The 14,742-nt window shown below is 47.9% G+C and overlaps 1 protein-coding gene across 11 annotated transcripts in view; it reads left to right on the top strand.

The window, feature by feature from the left end:
• agrn (agrin) overlaps window positions 1–14,742 on the top strand; it is a 534,448-nt gene that overhangs the window by 364,985 nt on the left and 154,721 nt on the right. For all 11 annotated transcript variants that reach the window (XM_038822298.1, XM_038822297.1, XM_038822305.1 and 8 more), the window contains one exon: window positions 5,521–5,736. In XM_038822298.1, coding sequence (XP_038678226.1) covers window positions 5,521–5,736 — 216 coding nt within the window. The remainder of the gene's footprint in view (window positions 1–5,520; window positions 5,737–14,742) is intronic.

Below are 14,742 nucleotides of genomic sequence, written 5' to 3'. Positions count from 1 at the left end.
TCTGTGCTGTACTGTTCTATGTTCTATACCTCCCCTGCTTCGTTCCTTTTCATGCACTGCTTATTTGTGTCCTGTTCTCTTTTTTTACTTATTCCTTTTTATTACTAAAACAGTTGTCTGTGTTTGTTTCTTTATTGCATTTTTATTTGAAATAGGGGGTCCACTTCATCAGGGGCCCACTTGCCATCGGGCAAGCTGACACTCTGGCCAGTCCGCCACTGGTTAGAATTCCTCCTGGAGACTTGCACTCAAATGCTTCCTTTTTCACACAGCTTTGGTACTCTTTTAAGTTGATCAAAGTTTACCAACTGGATAACGTGGAAATTAACATCCTGGGAATGCATGAAGAGTTTCTCGTTGTCATGGGACCCCCGTGGATCCTTCAGTGGAGAGTTGGTGCGTTAAAGCTCTCAACTGTTGGGCTAAAATGCTGCCAGTGATTACCGATGAGCCCTAAGTATGGTGGCACGGTAGCACAGTGGTTAGCATTGTTGCTTCACAGCACCAGGGTCCCATGTTCGATTCCCGGCTTGGGTCACTGTCTGTGCGAAGTTTGCACGTTCTCCCCGTGTCTGCGTGGGTTTCTTCCCACAAGTCCTGAAATATGTGCTTATTAGTTGAATTGGACATTCTGAATTCTCCCTCTGTGTACCCGAACAGGCTCCAGAATGTGGCGACTAGGGGCTTTTCACAGTAACCTCATTGCAGAGTTAATGTAAGCCCACTTCTGACAATGAAGATTATTAGGACAAGATCCCAGGCTTGCCTCTCAGCTGGGCCTCTGCAGAGCAGGAAAAGTTGCACATGGTTTCCGATTTTATTGGCTGTTCGTTGACTTTGCTGGAAGTTGTGCATGTTGGGTGCATGCTTAGGGCGTGTTGAGTGCTTGCTGGATGAGAGCTGTGGGTGGGTGGGCTTAATAGTCCAAAAACTCAGCAGCAAATAGAGGGACTGGAGAGTCAGTGTACCGGGGAAATGAAGAAGAGAAATTAGAAAAAGCAAACCTTTTTTTTATAAAAAAAGAACACAGCAAATAGCTTCTTATTGAAGTGTGTTCACATTTTCACTGGGCTCTCAAGCGTTGCAAGGTACTTAGAGTTTAATATGTGTGAACAGGGTAAGAACATTTGGCCATTAAGCATTCCATTTCTGGCAGACCAACTTAATCGTTAAAGAAATAACTGCAGGTAAAAAAGACAATGATGGAATTTATTCCAGATGTTGGAAGTTAATGGAGTGAGAATTCGCAGATACCAATTATAATCCATCTTGTTCGATGCTGACCTTGGAACTTCATTCTCACTGCAACTTCTCTGCGAGGGAAAGAAAAAAATCATTTTAACGTCCAGAGTCATTGCTGCCTTTCGAGCACATCAGTGACTCCTGATTGAAGCTCGTGGTGACTTCGATTGAAGGATGTTGGTGCTGTGGAGTCCAGCATTTCACATTTCAGACAGTTTTGTGTTCCACTTCAAACTCTCTCAAAGTCGGAAACAGTGTGGCTCAGTCGCGACTGATGTTCCCTCTATCTACCCGAGGCTGGTGCCTTAGCTCAGAACCAGAGTGAACCACTGTCTTCTCTTGCCTTCCCCAAACATCTGAGCATCTGTCGGATAAGAGAGTTGGCGAAATGTGGTGCTATTTTGTCCTGTGGAGCCCATGCAGCTGAATTGAGGCGCCCTCCACTCATTTTCCACATTAAAAAACCCCCCTGTAATGAACAAATGGTTCAGCCTGGGTCAGATGAGAAGCAGAGGTATAAGGCTAGCATCTAGCCCCATGCACTCCCTGACCAGGTTAGAATATTGTATAAGCGTTGAATGGAAACTGGACTGGATTGGTTTATTGTCATGTGTACCAAGGTGCAGTGAAAAGTATTGTTCTGCGTACAGCTCAAACAGATCATTCCGTACATGAAAAGAAAATACATAATAGGGCAAATATAAAATACACACTAAATACATAGACACAGGCATCGGGTGAAGATGTGTGAAGAGATCAGATCAGTCCTGTGCAGTCTGCACGTTCTCCCGGTGTCTACGTGGGTTTCCTCCGGGTGCTCTGGTTTCCTCCCACAAGTCCCGAAAGACGTGCTTGTCAGGTGAATTCGACATTCTGAATTCTCCCCCCGTGTACCCGAACAAGTGCCGGAATGTGGCGACTAGGGGATTTTCACAGTAACTTCACAGTAAGCCCACTTGTGACAATAATAAAGATTATTATTATCAGTCCATAAGAGGGCCGTTTAAAATGCAAGTCAAAATTTTTTATTTTTTTTTAAATTTAGAGTACCCAATTATTTTTTCCGATTAAGGGGCAATTTAGCGTGGCCAATCCACCTACTCTACATTTTTGGGTTGTGGGGGCGAAACCCACGCAGACACGGGGAGAATGTGCAAACTCCACACGGACAGTGACCCAGAGCCGGGATCGAACCTGGGACCTCAGCGTCGTGAGGCAGCAGTGCTAACCACTATGCCACCCCTCAAGTCAAAATTTTAAGAATTCTTCCAAAAGATCCTGGAAATTGTACATATTTAACTCTCAATATTGTCGGGACCTAGAAGCATGAATAAACAATTCAGCCTATTTCAATACTCCATATACCTGTCTTACATAGATTACATAGAATTTACAGTGCAGAAGGATGCCATTCAGCCCATCGGGTCTGCACCGGCTCCTGGAAAGAGCACCCTACCCAAGGTTAACAACTCCACCCTATCCCCATAACCCAGTAACCCCACCCAACACTAAGGGCAATTTGGAACACTAAGGGCAATTTATCATGGCCAATCCACCTAACCGGCACATCTTTGGACTGTGGGAGGAAACCGGAGCACCCGGAGGAAACCCACACAAACACGGGGAGATGTGCAGACTCCGCACAGACAGTGACCCAAGCCGGAATCGAACCTGGGACCCTGGAGCTGTGAAGCGATTGTGCTAACCACAATGCTACCGTGCTGCCCCTAAAGTCTTGGCACCATAGTCCATAATACACTTGTCTTTAAAAGAATCGAATAGACTTTATAGCCGTGTGATCTGGGAGCCCTGTGAATCATCTTCATTAGACACAAGATTATTTATTTCCAATTACCTGTACCTACACGTATTGGAATTATAAAACTCTCACCACTGGAAAATAGTGCATCAATCGCACAATAAAACATCAAGTGGTAAAATCGTGTATCAGTAGACAACCCGATCAACGATTTGATTAATTGACTCTAAACATGGACCTAACCTAGGGATAATGAGAAATATTGAACTGCAATGAAAATATGAAGGGCTGCCTTATTTAATATTGGCTTCCTGAAGAAGACGTCTTGGGTGTAGTATGAGTAGAGTGGAACAGAAAAAGTAAATTAGTAAATTGAGCGAAAAGAAAAAAATGCTGAAAGTGTGTCACGGACCTGTTGACATCTAAAAGCAGAAAATCTAGGTTAATATGTCAGGATTCGTCAGAATTAGAAAGTTATAGATAAGCAGACCCCTTAGAGAGCTTATTATTCATCACTCATTTTTCACTTACTGCAACATAAAAATTGTTTCTAAAACATTAATTCGATGGTTGTTTTTCTGTGACACGAGTCAGCAGGTAGGGTGGGTAGGTGAGGGAGAGGGTGCTTCCAAGTGGAGGTGTTGCCTCTCCAAACTTTTCTAAAATTAATTTAATGGGCATTGCAACCTGGCCACCGTTGTGGCCAGGAAATTCTTCTAGGTGGCGGCCCCTGGCTGCTGCTGCACCTGGGCAGACAGGTAGGCCCCAAACCGCAGCGGGTCCAGCCCAGTATAGCCGATATTCATTTACTAGTTTTCCCTCCTTCGTGTTTCGTCCGAGAGAGTGGCTTGTTTACGTTCCACTTCCTAGTTTTCCTGATGAAGGCCTCTGGCCCCCAAATGTTAACCTCTCTGTAACTCTTGTCAGTTGGAGGCAGACCTGTTGGTCGGGCCCAGCTTTTTCTGTCTCTGTGGTTACGTTCAGGCAGAATTGTAAAGTTTCTAATCTTGGTTAGCGCCACACTCACCGTTACCTCGCTTGCTCCGGCCACGTTGGGAGACCCGTTTTCTGACAAATGTCTCCACGCTGTTTGCCTTTGTGCTTCTGTCGAGGCCCAAAAGAGAGAGTGGTGCTGGGCGGCCATCTCCGGTTGGGCGTGGCCCTGGATGTTTGGTCATGCGAGATCTTCAATCAAACAAGCTGTTTTCTCATCTCCGATACATTGACAACAAAAAAAACGGATGTGGTCAAAGATAATTGGGAAGTTGGGGGGGGGGGGGGGGAGAGAATGTAGACACTCGTTCTGCTGTCCCCATGATTTTTGTCCAGTAGATCGATCTTTATTTCCTGGAGGTTTGGCAACCCGCGTTGAAGCTAAATCCGAGAGAGGGCCACGAGGGACCTTAAACCAGAAAAGTAATTGAAAAACACTTAGAAAGCTGACCAGTTTGAGATATCTCTCTCTTTAAAACAGAATTGAAAAGCTGGAATGTTGCATATACAACTTGGGTTAGAGCACACATGGAGTACTGTGACTAATTCTGGGCGCTACAGGCTGGATCTAAATGTAACCCAGCGCTTTGAATCACAGGAGAGGCCCCAAGCCAGTCTCTGGGCAGTGGCAACACTTCCCCCGATTAAGGTGGAGGGCAGAAGGGGCTGAGGCTGGATTGGCGGCCACCGGCAGCTCATTAATGAGGCAAAGAGCGAGGACAATATACAGGATAGGGTTAGATGAAGTAAAGAGTTAGAAGGTTTTAATGGAGCAAATGGTCCTTGCTTCTGTGCTGTTTTTTTTTTAATTTAGTGTACCCAAATTATTTTTTCCCAATTAAGGGGCAATTTTAGCGAGGCCAATCCACCTAACGAGCACATCTTTTAGGTTGTGGGGGTGAAACCCACGCAAACACGGGGAGAATGTATAAACTCCACACGACAGTGACCCAGAGCCGGGATTGAACCTGGGACCTCGGCGCCGTGAGGCAGCAGGGCTAACCCACTGTGTCGCCGTGCTGCCCTTCTGTGCTGTTCATACGTTGTAACTATACCTATAGAAGCCTCACGGCGCTGAGGACCCGTTTTCGATCTTGGCCACGGGTCACTGTCTGTGTGGAGTTTGCACATTCTCCCCATATCTGCATGGGTTTCGCCCCCACAACCCAAAGATGTGCAGGGTAGGTGGACTGGCCACGCTAAATTGCCCCTTAATTTGAAGAAAATAATTGGGTACTCTAAATTTATTTTTAAAAAGGATACCGATAGAAAAATAATAGCAGGTCCATACTCTTGGTCTTTAATCGTTGCTCCTGATGTTTCCCTGATGATAATGTTGCTGGTACAATCTCGGCTATTTCTGTATTTAAGATGGAAAACATTTGTTCTGGTCGATATTTGCTGGTCGATTGGTGAGCATTGCTCATTGTGTTCCAAGACGAACCTCGATCCAATTTATGGCTTCGAACCTGTGATCATTAGAAAGAGGGGAACTCTAACATCATTCTCCCTTCTTTTTCCCGCAGTGTGTCGAGGTGTCCTCTGCGGATTTGGAGCCATCTGTGAGCGAGATCCCGACGAGCCAGCCAAGGGAATGTGTGTCTGCAAGAAAGGCGCCTGCCCATCCGTCATTGCCCCGGTTTGTGGGTCAGATTACTCCACATACAGTAATGAGTGTGAGCTGGATATGGCCCAGTGCACCCAGCAGCGGAGGATCAAGGTTATCAGCAAAGGACTTTGCGGTAAGTCTTGAGACTTATTTAGGAAAACAATTGAAGCTTCAATGTGGCAAGAACACTCAGTAATAGACTAAGAAAGGGTTTGCATCCGTACCAGCCTCCCCTGAACAGGCGCCAGAATGTGGCGACTAGGGGCTTTTCACAGTAACTTCATTTGAAGCACTACTTGTGACAATAAGCGATTTTCATGTCATTTCATCCAGTGCCTTACCTGCCCTTGGCAACCAATAAATTTCTTTTGAAGTGCAATCATCGCTGCTGCAGAGCCACATGTGGCAGTTAATTGTAAAGTCAGTGCTCCGCAAACAGCAGATGAGTTGAAGGATGCGTTAACATGTGTTTTTGGAGTCCTTTTACTTGCGGCGGTGTGGAAGGGGCGGGGTGGGGGGGATGGACGGATGTGGGCAGGGCACATTTTGAGCAGGATTCCTTCTGTTCTTCTAAACCGGCAGATGAGGCGTCAGCTTAACTTCCAAGCCAGAAGTCAGCACGTTTGAGAGTGCGGCACTCCCTCAGCACGGCACTGAACGCGCATTACACCTCCAAGTACCGGCCTTGGATTTAAACCTGCAACTTACTGACTCAAAGGGATGAAATGAGGTGAAATCTCTTTTCTGCCGCAGATAGTTGCTGGGGCTGGAATGCACTGTGATAAATACCGGTGGTGGGGGGGGGGGGGGGGGGGGGGGGGGGGCTTAATCTCCAGGAACATTTACAAGAAAAGTGGATGCACATGAGAGAAGAAAGTTTTGTGGAAGGTCGACAGCAGAATGGGAGCAAGTGGATAACCATGTGACAGAGCTTACACAGACATGATGGCATGAATGGTCTCGCTCTCTCTCTGCATTGCGATGATTCAGTGATGATAAAAAGAAGGGGATGACAGCCAAGCCAGATGACCTGACGGGCCCGATAGAAGTTAGGGAAATAGTTGAGTCTAGAATGGTGAAAGGCACGCCTCAGCGTTTGAGAGGTACAACATTAGATACGGGGATTCAGGCCAGCTCATTAACAGATAGCCCACTGGCCTCTCAGTGCGTGAGCGGGGTGGCATTTGGGGCTGGAGGGGGGGGGGGGGGGGGGGGGGGGGGGGGGGGGGGGGGGGGGGGGGGGGGGGGGGGGGGGGGGGGGGGGGGGGGGGGGGGGGGGGGAGGTGGGTTGGAGGGGTCAGGGTAACAGCAATCTAAGCCGCTTCAGTTCTATCACCAGTCAATGTGTCCAATGTGCCCATTCTGTCCAGTTGTCTCGTTATTATGTCAAAGGAGCCAATTGGAGCAGGCGGGGTGTTGTCATTAAAGGAGGGGATCAGAGTGGTGCAGTGGTTAGCACTTGGACTGCGGCGCTGAGGACCCGGGTTCGAATCCCGGCTCTGGGTCACTGTTCGTGTGGAGTTTGCACATTCTCCCCGTGTTTGCGTGGGTTTTGCCCTCACGACCCAAAGACGTGCAAGTTAGGTGGATTGGCCACGGTAAATTGTCCCTTAATTGGAACAAAATGAATTGGGTGCTCTAAATTTAAAACAAAATGAAAAAAAAAACAGTCCAACACAAATTTTAAGGCTGTGCCTCCTGTTCAGAACCTCACCACAAAATGATTGAGTTTCTCTCCATCGACTCTTGACACATCACCTAAAACACTTTCCATTAGATCATCCCTGAAGCCTCTGTGTTGAAACGGATGCCAGCCTTGTATTTCAACCCGTCCTCACAATTTTACCGTTAACCATGTGGTGAATCAGCCGTGCATTCCTTCTCAGGCCAAGGATAGCATCTTGAGGTGTTCATGATCTAACTGGACACAAGAGAAATTAGGAACTCTAGCCAACAGATCCCAACCAGCACTAATGTTAAGGAATTGCACCTTTGGCTGCCAATTCCCCGCCCAAAGGCAGGTCAGTCCCAAAGCACCATAACCGCCAACATGGTTAAAACAAGGGGGCAGGTCCTGAATCCATCTTGGCAGGAACAGGGATTGAACCCCATGCTGTTGCCATCAATTGAATCCACACAGGCCACCTGAGTCAACCGGCCCCCAAGGTGTCCACTATGCACTTCTATCTTCATGTTGTTGTCTGGAGCCATGAATGCTGGTGGTAGATGCTGCAACTTTCTCTCCATTCCACTGCCTGCCATTGGTGTATCGTGAAAGATTCTCAGAGGCAGGGACGTTACCCACTGTGCCACAAGAGCTCCCAGCAAGGACAATCCCTCCCGTATCCTGAATTCTCCTGTTCTCTATACCGCTTCCAGATCACATCCCTTGGAATCTTGCCACTCCATTAGGTAATGGATGTTGCCTTTCCATTTCCTGATGAACAACAGTTCCTTAACACTCAAACATCATTAGCACTTATTGTAACAGGTTTTGTTGTCTAGTTAGAGATTTTTATTTTGTAACTACTTTAAGAGGGATAATGACGACAACTGTGAAGCGACCTCTAGTTAGCTTTGCTCAAACACTTGCTATTGCTTCATTAAGTTTGCATCGCTGCACAATTATTTTAATTTGCTACCCACGGTGTTATGAAAATTGCAGCCAATTTTTTTTTTTAACAGGAAGATGTGGCAAGCTGAATTGCTTTCCTGAGGCAGTTAACTTTGTTATCGACGGGCGGCACGGTGGCACAGTGGTTAGCATTGCTGCCTACGGCGCTGAGGACCCGGGTTCGAATCCCGGCCCTGGGTCACTGTCTGTGAGGAGTTTGCACATTCTCCCCGTGTCTGCGTGGGTTTCGCCCCCAGAACCCAAAGATGTGCAGGGTAGGTGGATTGGCTACACTAAATTGCCCCTTAATTGGAAAAAATAATTGGGTACTATAAATTTATTAAAAAAAAAGAAAAAAAAACTTTGTTATCGACTCTGAGTATAGACCAACTGGAGTACAGGCTGTATCGACCAACTGGAGTACAGGCTGTATAGACCAACTGGAGTACAGGCTCTATAGACTAACTGGAGTACAGGCTGTATAGACCAACTGGAGTACAGGCTCTATAGACCAACTGGAGTACAGGCTGTATCGACTAACTGGAGTACAGGCTGTATCGACTAACTGGAGTACAGGCTGTATAGACCAACTGGAGTACAGGCTGTATCGACTAACTGGAGTACAGGCTGTATCGACTAACTGGAGTACAGGCTATATCGACCAACTGGAGTACAGGCTGTATCGACTAACTGGAGTACAGGCTGTATCGACCAACTGGAGTACAGGCCGTACAGACCAACTGGAGTACAGGCTGTATAGACCAACTGGAGTACAGGCTGTATAGACCAACTGGAGTACAGGCTGTATCGACTAACTAGAGTATAGGCTGTATCGACCAATTGGAGTACAGGCTGTATCGACCAATTGGAGTACAGGCTGTATCGACCAATTGGAGTACAGGCTGTATCGACCAATTGGAGCACAGGCTGTATCGACTAACTGGAGTACAGGCTGTATCGACTAACTGGAGTACAGGCTGTACAGACCAACTGGAGTACAGACTGTGCAGACTAACTGGAGTACAGGCTGGAGAGACTAACTGGAGTACAGGCTGTATAGACCAACTGGAGTACAGGCTGTAGAGACTAACTGGAGTACAGGCTGTATCGACTAACTGGAGCACAGGCTGTAGAGACTAACTGGAGTACAGGCTGTAGAGACTAACTGGAGTACAGGCTGTATCGACTAACTGGAGTACAGGCTGTATAGACTAACTGGAGTACAGGCTGTATCGACTAACTGGAGTACAGGCTGTATCGACTAACTGGAGTACAGACTGTATCGACTAACTGGAGTACAGGCTGTACAGACCAACTGGAGTACAGGCTGTATAGACCAACTGGAGTACAGGCTGTATAGACCAACTGGAGTACAGGCTGTAGAGACTAACTGGAGTACAGGCTGTATCAACCAACTGGAGTACAGGCTATATCGACCAACTGGAGTACAGGCTGTATCGACTAACTGGAGTACAGGCTATATCGACCAACTGGAGTACAGGCCGTACAGACCAACTGGAGTACAGGCTGTATAGACCAACTGGAGTATAGGCTGTATCGACCAATTGGAGTACAGGCTGTATCGACCAATTGGAGTACAGGCTGTATCGACCAATTGGAGTACAGGCTGTATCGACCAATTGGAGCACAGGCTGTATCGACTAACTGGAGTACAGGCTGTATCGACTAACTGGAGTACAGGCTGTACAGACCAACTGGAGTACAGACTGTGCAGACTAACTGGAGTACAGGCTGTATCGACTAACTGGAGCACAGGCTGTAGAGACTAACTGGAGTACAGGCTGTAGAGACTAACTGGAGTACAGGCTGTATCGACTAACTGGAGTACAGGCTGTATAGACTAACTGGAGTACAGGCTGTATCGACTAACTGGAGTACAGGCTGTATCGACTAACTGGAGTACAGACTGTATCGACTAACTGGAGTACAGGCTGTACAGACCAACTGGAGTACAGGCTGTATAGACCAACTGGAGTACAGGCTGTAGAGACTAACTGGAGTACAGGCTGTATCGACCAACTGGAGTACAGGCTGTATAGACCAACTGGAGGACAGGCTGTAGACTAACTGGAGTACAGGCTGTATAGACTAACTGGAGTACAGACTGTATAGACTAACTGGAGTACAGGCTGTATCGACTAACTGGAGTACAGGCTGTGTAGACTAACTGGAGTACAGGCTGTAGAGACTAACTGGAGTACAGGCTGTATCGACTAACTGGAGTACAGGCTGTATAGACTAACTGGAGAACAGGCTGTATCGACTAACTGGAGTACAGGCTGTATAGACTAACTGGAGTACAGGCTGTAGAGACTAACTGGAGTACAGGCTGTAGAGACTAACTGGAGTACAGGCTGTATAGACTAACTGGAGTACAGGCTGTATCGACTAACTGGAGTACAGGCTGTATCGACCAACTGGAGTACAGGCTGTATAGACCAACTGGAGTACAGGCTGTATAGACTAACTGGAGTACAGGCTGTATAGACTAACTGGAGTACAGGCTGTATAGACTAACTGGAGTACAGGCTGTATAGACTAACTGGAGTACAGGCTGTATAGACTAACTGGAGTACAGGCTGTATAGACTAACTGGAGTACAGGCTGTATAGACCAACTGGAGTACAGGCTGTAGAGACTAACTGGAGTACAGGCTGTAGAGACTAACTGGAGTACAGACTTTATAGACTAACTGGAGTACAGGCTGTATAGACTAACTGGAGTACAGGCTGTATAGACTAACTGGAGTACAGGCTGTAGAGACTAACTGGAGTACAGGCTGTACAGACTAACTGGAGTACAGGCTGTATAGACCAACTGGAGTACAGGCTGTAGAGACTAACTGGAGTACAGGCTGTATAGACTAACTGGAGTACAGGCTGTATAGACTAACTGGAGTACAGGCTGTATAGACTAACTGGAGTACAGGCTGTATAGACTAACTGGAGTACAGGCTGTATAGACCAACTGGAGTACAGGCTGTAGAGACTAACTGGAGTACAGGCTGTAGAGACTAACTGGAGTACAGACTTTATAGACTAACTGGAGTACAGGCTGTACAGACTAACTGGAGTACAGGCTGTATAGACTAACTGGAGTACAGGCTGTAGAGACTAACTGGAGTTCAGGCTGTAGAGACTAACTGGAGTACAGGCTGTAGAGACTAACTGGAGTACAGGCTGTAGAGACTAACTGGAGTTCAGGCTGTAGAGACTAACTGGAGTTCAGGCTGTAGAGACCTCATCCCTGAAGTTTCTTTGTTGAAGCGAATACCAGCCCAGTTTATTCAACCACTCCTCATAATGTTATCGTTAACAATGTGGAGAGTCAGCCCTGCACTCGCTCCAAGGTCATTGATATCCTCTTGAGGTGATTGTGACCAGAACATGGTCATGATATTGGAGAACACAAGACAAATGAGGAACTCTAGCCAAGAGAAATGAGGAACTCTATCCCAAACAAATCCCAACAACCACTAATGTTAAGGAATTGCAGCTTTGGCTGCCAGTTCCCTGTCCCGGTCCAGGTCCGACCCCAGGCACCGCCTTCATCAACATGGTTAGGACAAGGAGGTAGGCTCCGAATCCAGCTCAGCAGGAATGGGAATCCAACCCCATGCTCTGATCCACACCGGCCCCTCAAGGTGTCCACTGTGTACGTCTCCCTGCATGTTCTGTCACATGACAAGCTTTTAGGACAGGTGGAGGTGGTTCCAGGAGTGCCTTAGAGGAGGGAAAAGCGGGAGGAAGAACGATTCAGAGAGCGGATTCCAGAGCTGATGTCTAAAAGCATGGACACCAATGGACACGTTACCTGGGACTCGCGTGTAGTGTGGGGCAATCTCCTGGGGTATGGGGGGGGGGGGGTGCGGAGAGAGATCTGTGGGCCACAGTTTGAACTCTCAGTCTCCTTTATGTGAAACACAAAGGCACTGATGATTCAGTTGTGGCTGCATCACCCCCATTGACCTCTGACCGTTTGGGCTGCAGGAGGACTGAGCAAGAGACTGATCTGACGGGTTTGCTGTAATGAAGTTTATTAGGTCCCAGCCTGTCTGCCGAGAGCTGCTTATGCTGAGGCTGCCTTTGCCGTGCGAGTTAATGAGGTGTTTGGCTGTGGCCTGGCTCACAGCAGCTGCACCTGGGGTGCTGAATATGAAATTCAAATCCTACAGTTACTGTGTAAATTAGACTGACCTTTTCCCTCACAGCGTTTGATAACATAACTGGAGCTCGGAATGAATCGAGAATTTCATTGGAAAGATGTCACAGCAGATTGGCACTGGCAGAAATATAACGTCATTACAGAGTAATTTTCTTCAAATGAATAGGGTAGAGTGAAGAAGCAGACCGCTCGAATCTCTGACTTAGATATTCAGACGAGTATGTTAAATCTGAAGCCATTCCAGCGCATCTTTTAAGGGGGACGGTTGTGGTTTGGAAAGTTTGGGCGCTGTTCACAAACTTTCTCAACAGCTTTGAAACTGCTGCGATTCATCAGTCGGAGAAACCATTTTTTAGTTGCCTTTGTTTTCCCAAGTGGAGAGAATTTGCAGTGTCAGCAAGGGAAGAAGTGTGGGTAACAGGAGCTGAAACATTGGGTGGAATTCAATGCCCTCCCTTGAAGTGAGTTTGGTGATGAGGGGGGCATTGAAGACGTGTTTGGAGACCCCACAACACCTACCCGCCTCTATTCCAAATTAAGTCTGGGGCAGGAAGACTTGTGGACGTCATTCCCCCCCACCCCTGTCAATGGAGGACCTCGGGTGGGCAGTTAATGCCCACTTAAGGGACTCATTGAGCCACCATTGATGTTTAACCAGCTGCCAGTGGGGTAGATGTCATGAATTCTACCCGAAAAGCAAACTCTGTCCGGTTTGTTTGTTGGCTCCCGTGGTGGGGGAGTCCCTCGTTCATGGTACTCCGTGTCTGATCAAGGGACCGAGTATCAGGAAGGGGGGGTATGTCCTCTGAGAGCAATCTCCTGCACTTGTTGCTGACTCCCTCGCCCCACTCAGTGACCCCCCCCCCCCCCCCCCCCCCCCCCCCCTCCCACCTGCCCTCACTCACCTGTGGCCTGGATCGCTCAGCCATCCTGGGCCTCTGCAGGGGAGCGTGACCACCACGTCCCCTGCGTGGCACCAACCACAATGCGCTGCTGCTGACATCTGATTGGCCTGTCTCTCTTGGGGGGGGGGGGGACAGGATTTCTGCCTCCAGGATCCTTGATCTCCGGAACGCATGCCACTGGTCACTTTAGTGCCCGAGAGGCCCTTGATTTAGTGGGCCTTCCCCGAAGGAAATGAAATGGGGCTCTCACTGGCTTTCCACATCAAATTCCACCCGTTCTTTTATTTCTGAATTGGGGTAATGCTGTCACTCAAAAGAGAATGTACAAATAGAATTTAATAATAAAAACAAATGGAATGTTAATGTTTATTCAAAAGGACTGGAGGAAAAAGTAGAGAAGTGTTGTTACAATTGTATAGGGTGTTGGTGAGACCATATCCGGAGTAGTGTGTCCAGTTTTGGTCTCCTGATTTGAGGAAGGATGTGGTGGCATTGGAAGCAATTCAGAAGAGGTTCACCAGATTGATTCCGGGGATGAGGAGAGATTGAACAGTTTGGGCTTAAACTCGCTGGAGTTTAGAAGAATGATAGGGGACCTGATCGAGGGATACAAAATACTAAAAGGGATTGATAAAGTAAATGTAGACCACATGTACCCCCTTGTGGGGCAACCTAGAACAAGGGGTCACAGATACAGGTTGAGAGGCGGTAGGTTTAGAACTGAGATGAGGAGGAACTACTTCTCGCAGAGGGTGGGGAACTTGTGGAACTCACTACCCCATAGTGCGGTGAAGTCTGAATCATTAAATGGTTTCAAAAGGATATAGATATATTTCTAATTTTTAAAAAAAGATAAGGAGGTGGCTTTGAGACCAGGAAGAGATTGAATGGTGGAGCACGTTCGAAGGGCTGAATTGCCTACTTCTGCTCTTAATTCTTGTGTTCCTGAATAGCAGTGGTTATCGTATGTACTTATCCATTGGTAAGTATAATTCTCATCCTTTCATTTTAAATTCCTCCATAGCTTCGCCCCTCTCTATCTCTGTTGTTTCCTCCAACACTACGGAGGCGATTCTCCAATATGGAGCCCAAGTGTTTGTGCCGTCGTGAACGCCGTCGCCTTTCATGACGGCGCGAACCGGGCCCGGGTACGACAGATTCTGGCCCCCACATGGGGCCAGCACAGCGCTGGACCTCCATTCTGTCGCGCCAACCTGCGCATGCGCGGGGCACTTCTTTAGTGCCCGCCCCGACTCAACATGGCGTCGGTGTTCAGGGACCGGCCACGCCAGAAAGTAGACTGGGGGGGGGGTGAGAGGCCGGCCCACCAATCGGTGGGCCCCGATCGCGGGCCAGACCCCATCAGAGGCTCCCCCTGGTGAAGGAGCCCATCTCCCCCCGCCCCCCGACCGTTCGCGCAGAGTTCCCGCCGGCA

This window comes from Scyliorhinus canicula, chromosome 16 (genome assembly GCF_902713615.1).
Source record: "Scyliorhinus canicula chromosome 16, sScyCan1.1, whole genome shotgun sequence".
Taxonomy (NCBI): Eukaryota; Metazoa; Chordata; class Chondrichthyes; order Carcharhiniformes; family Scyliorhinidae; genus Scyliorhinus; species Scyliorhinus canicula.
Note: the sequence above shows the minus strand (reverse complement) of the source record. Positions and strands in the feature narration are given on the sequence as shown.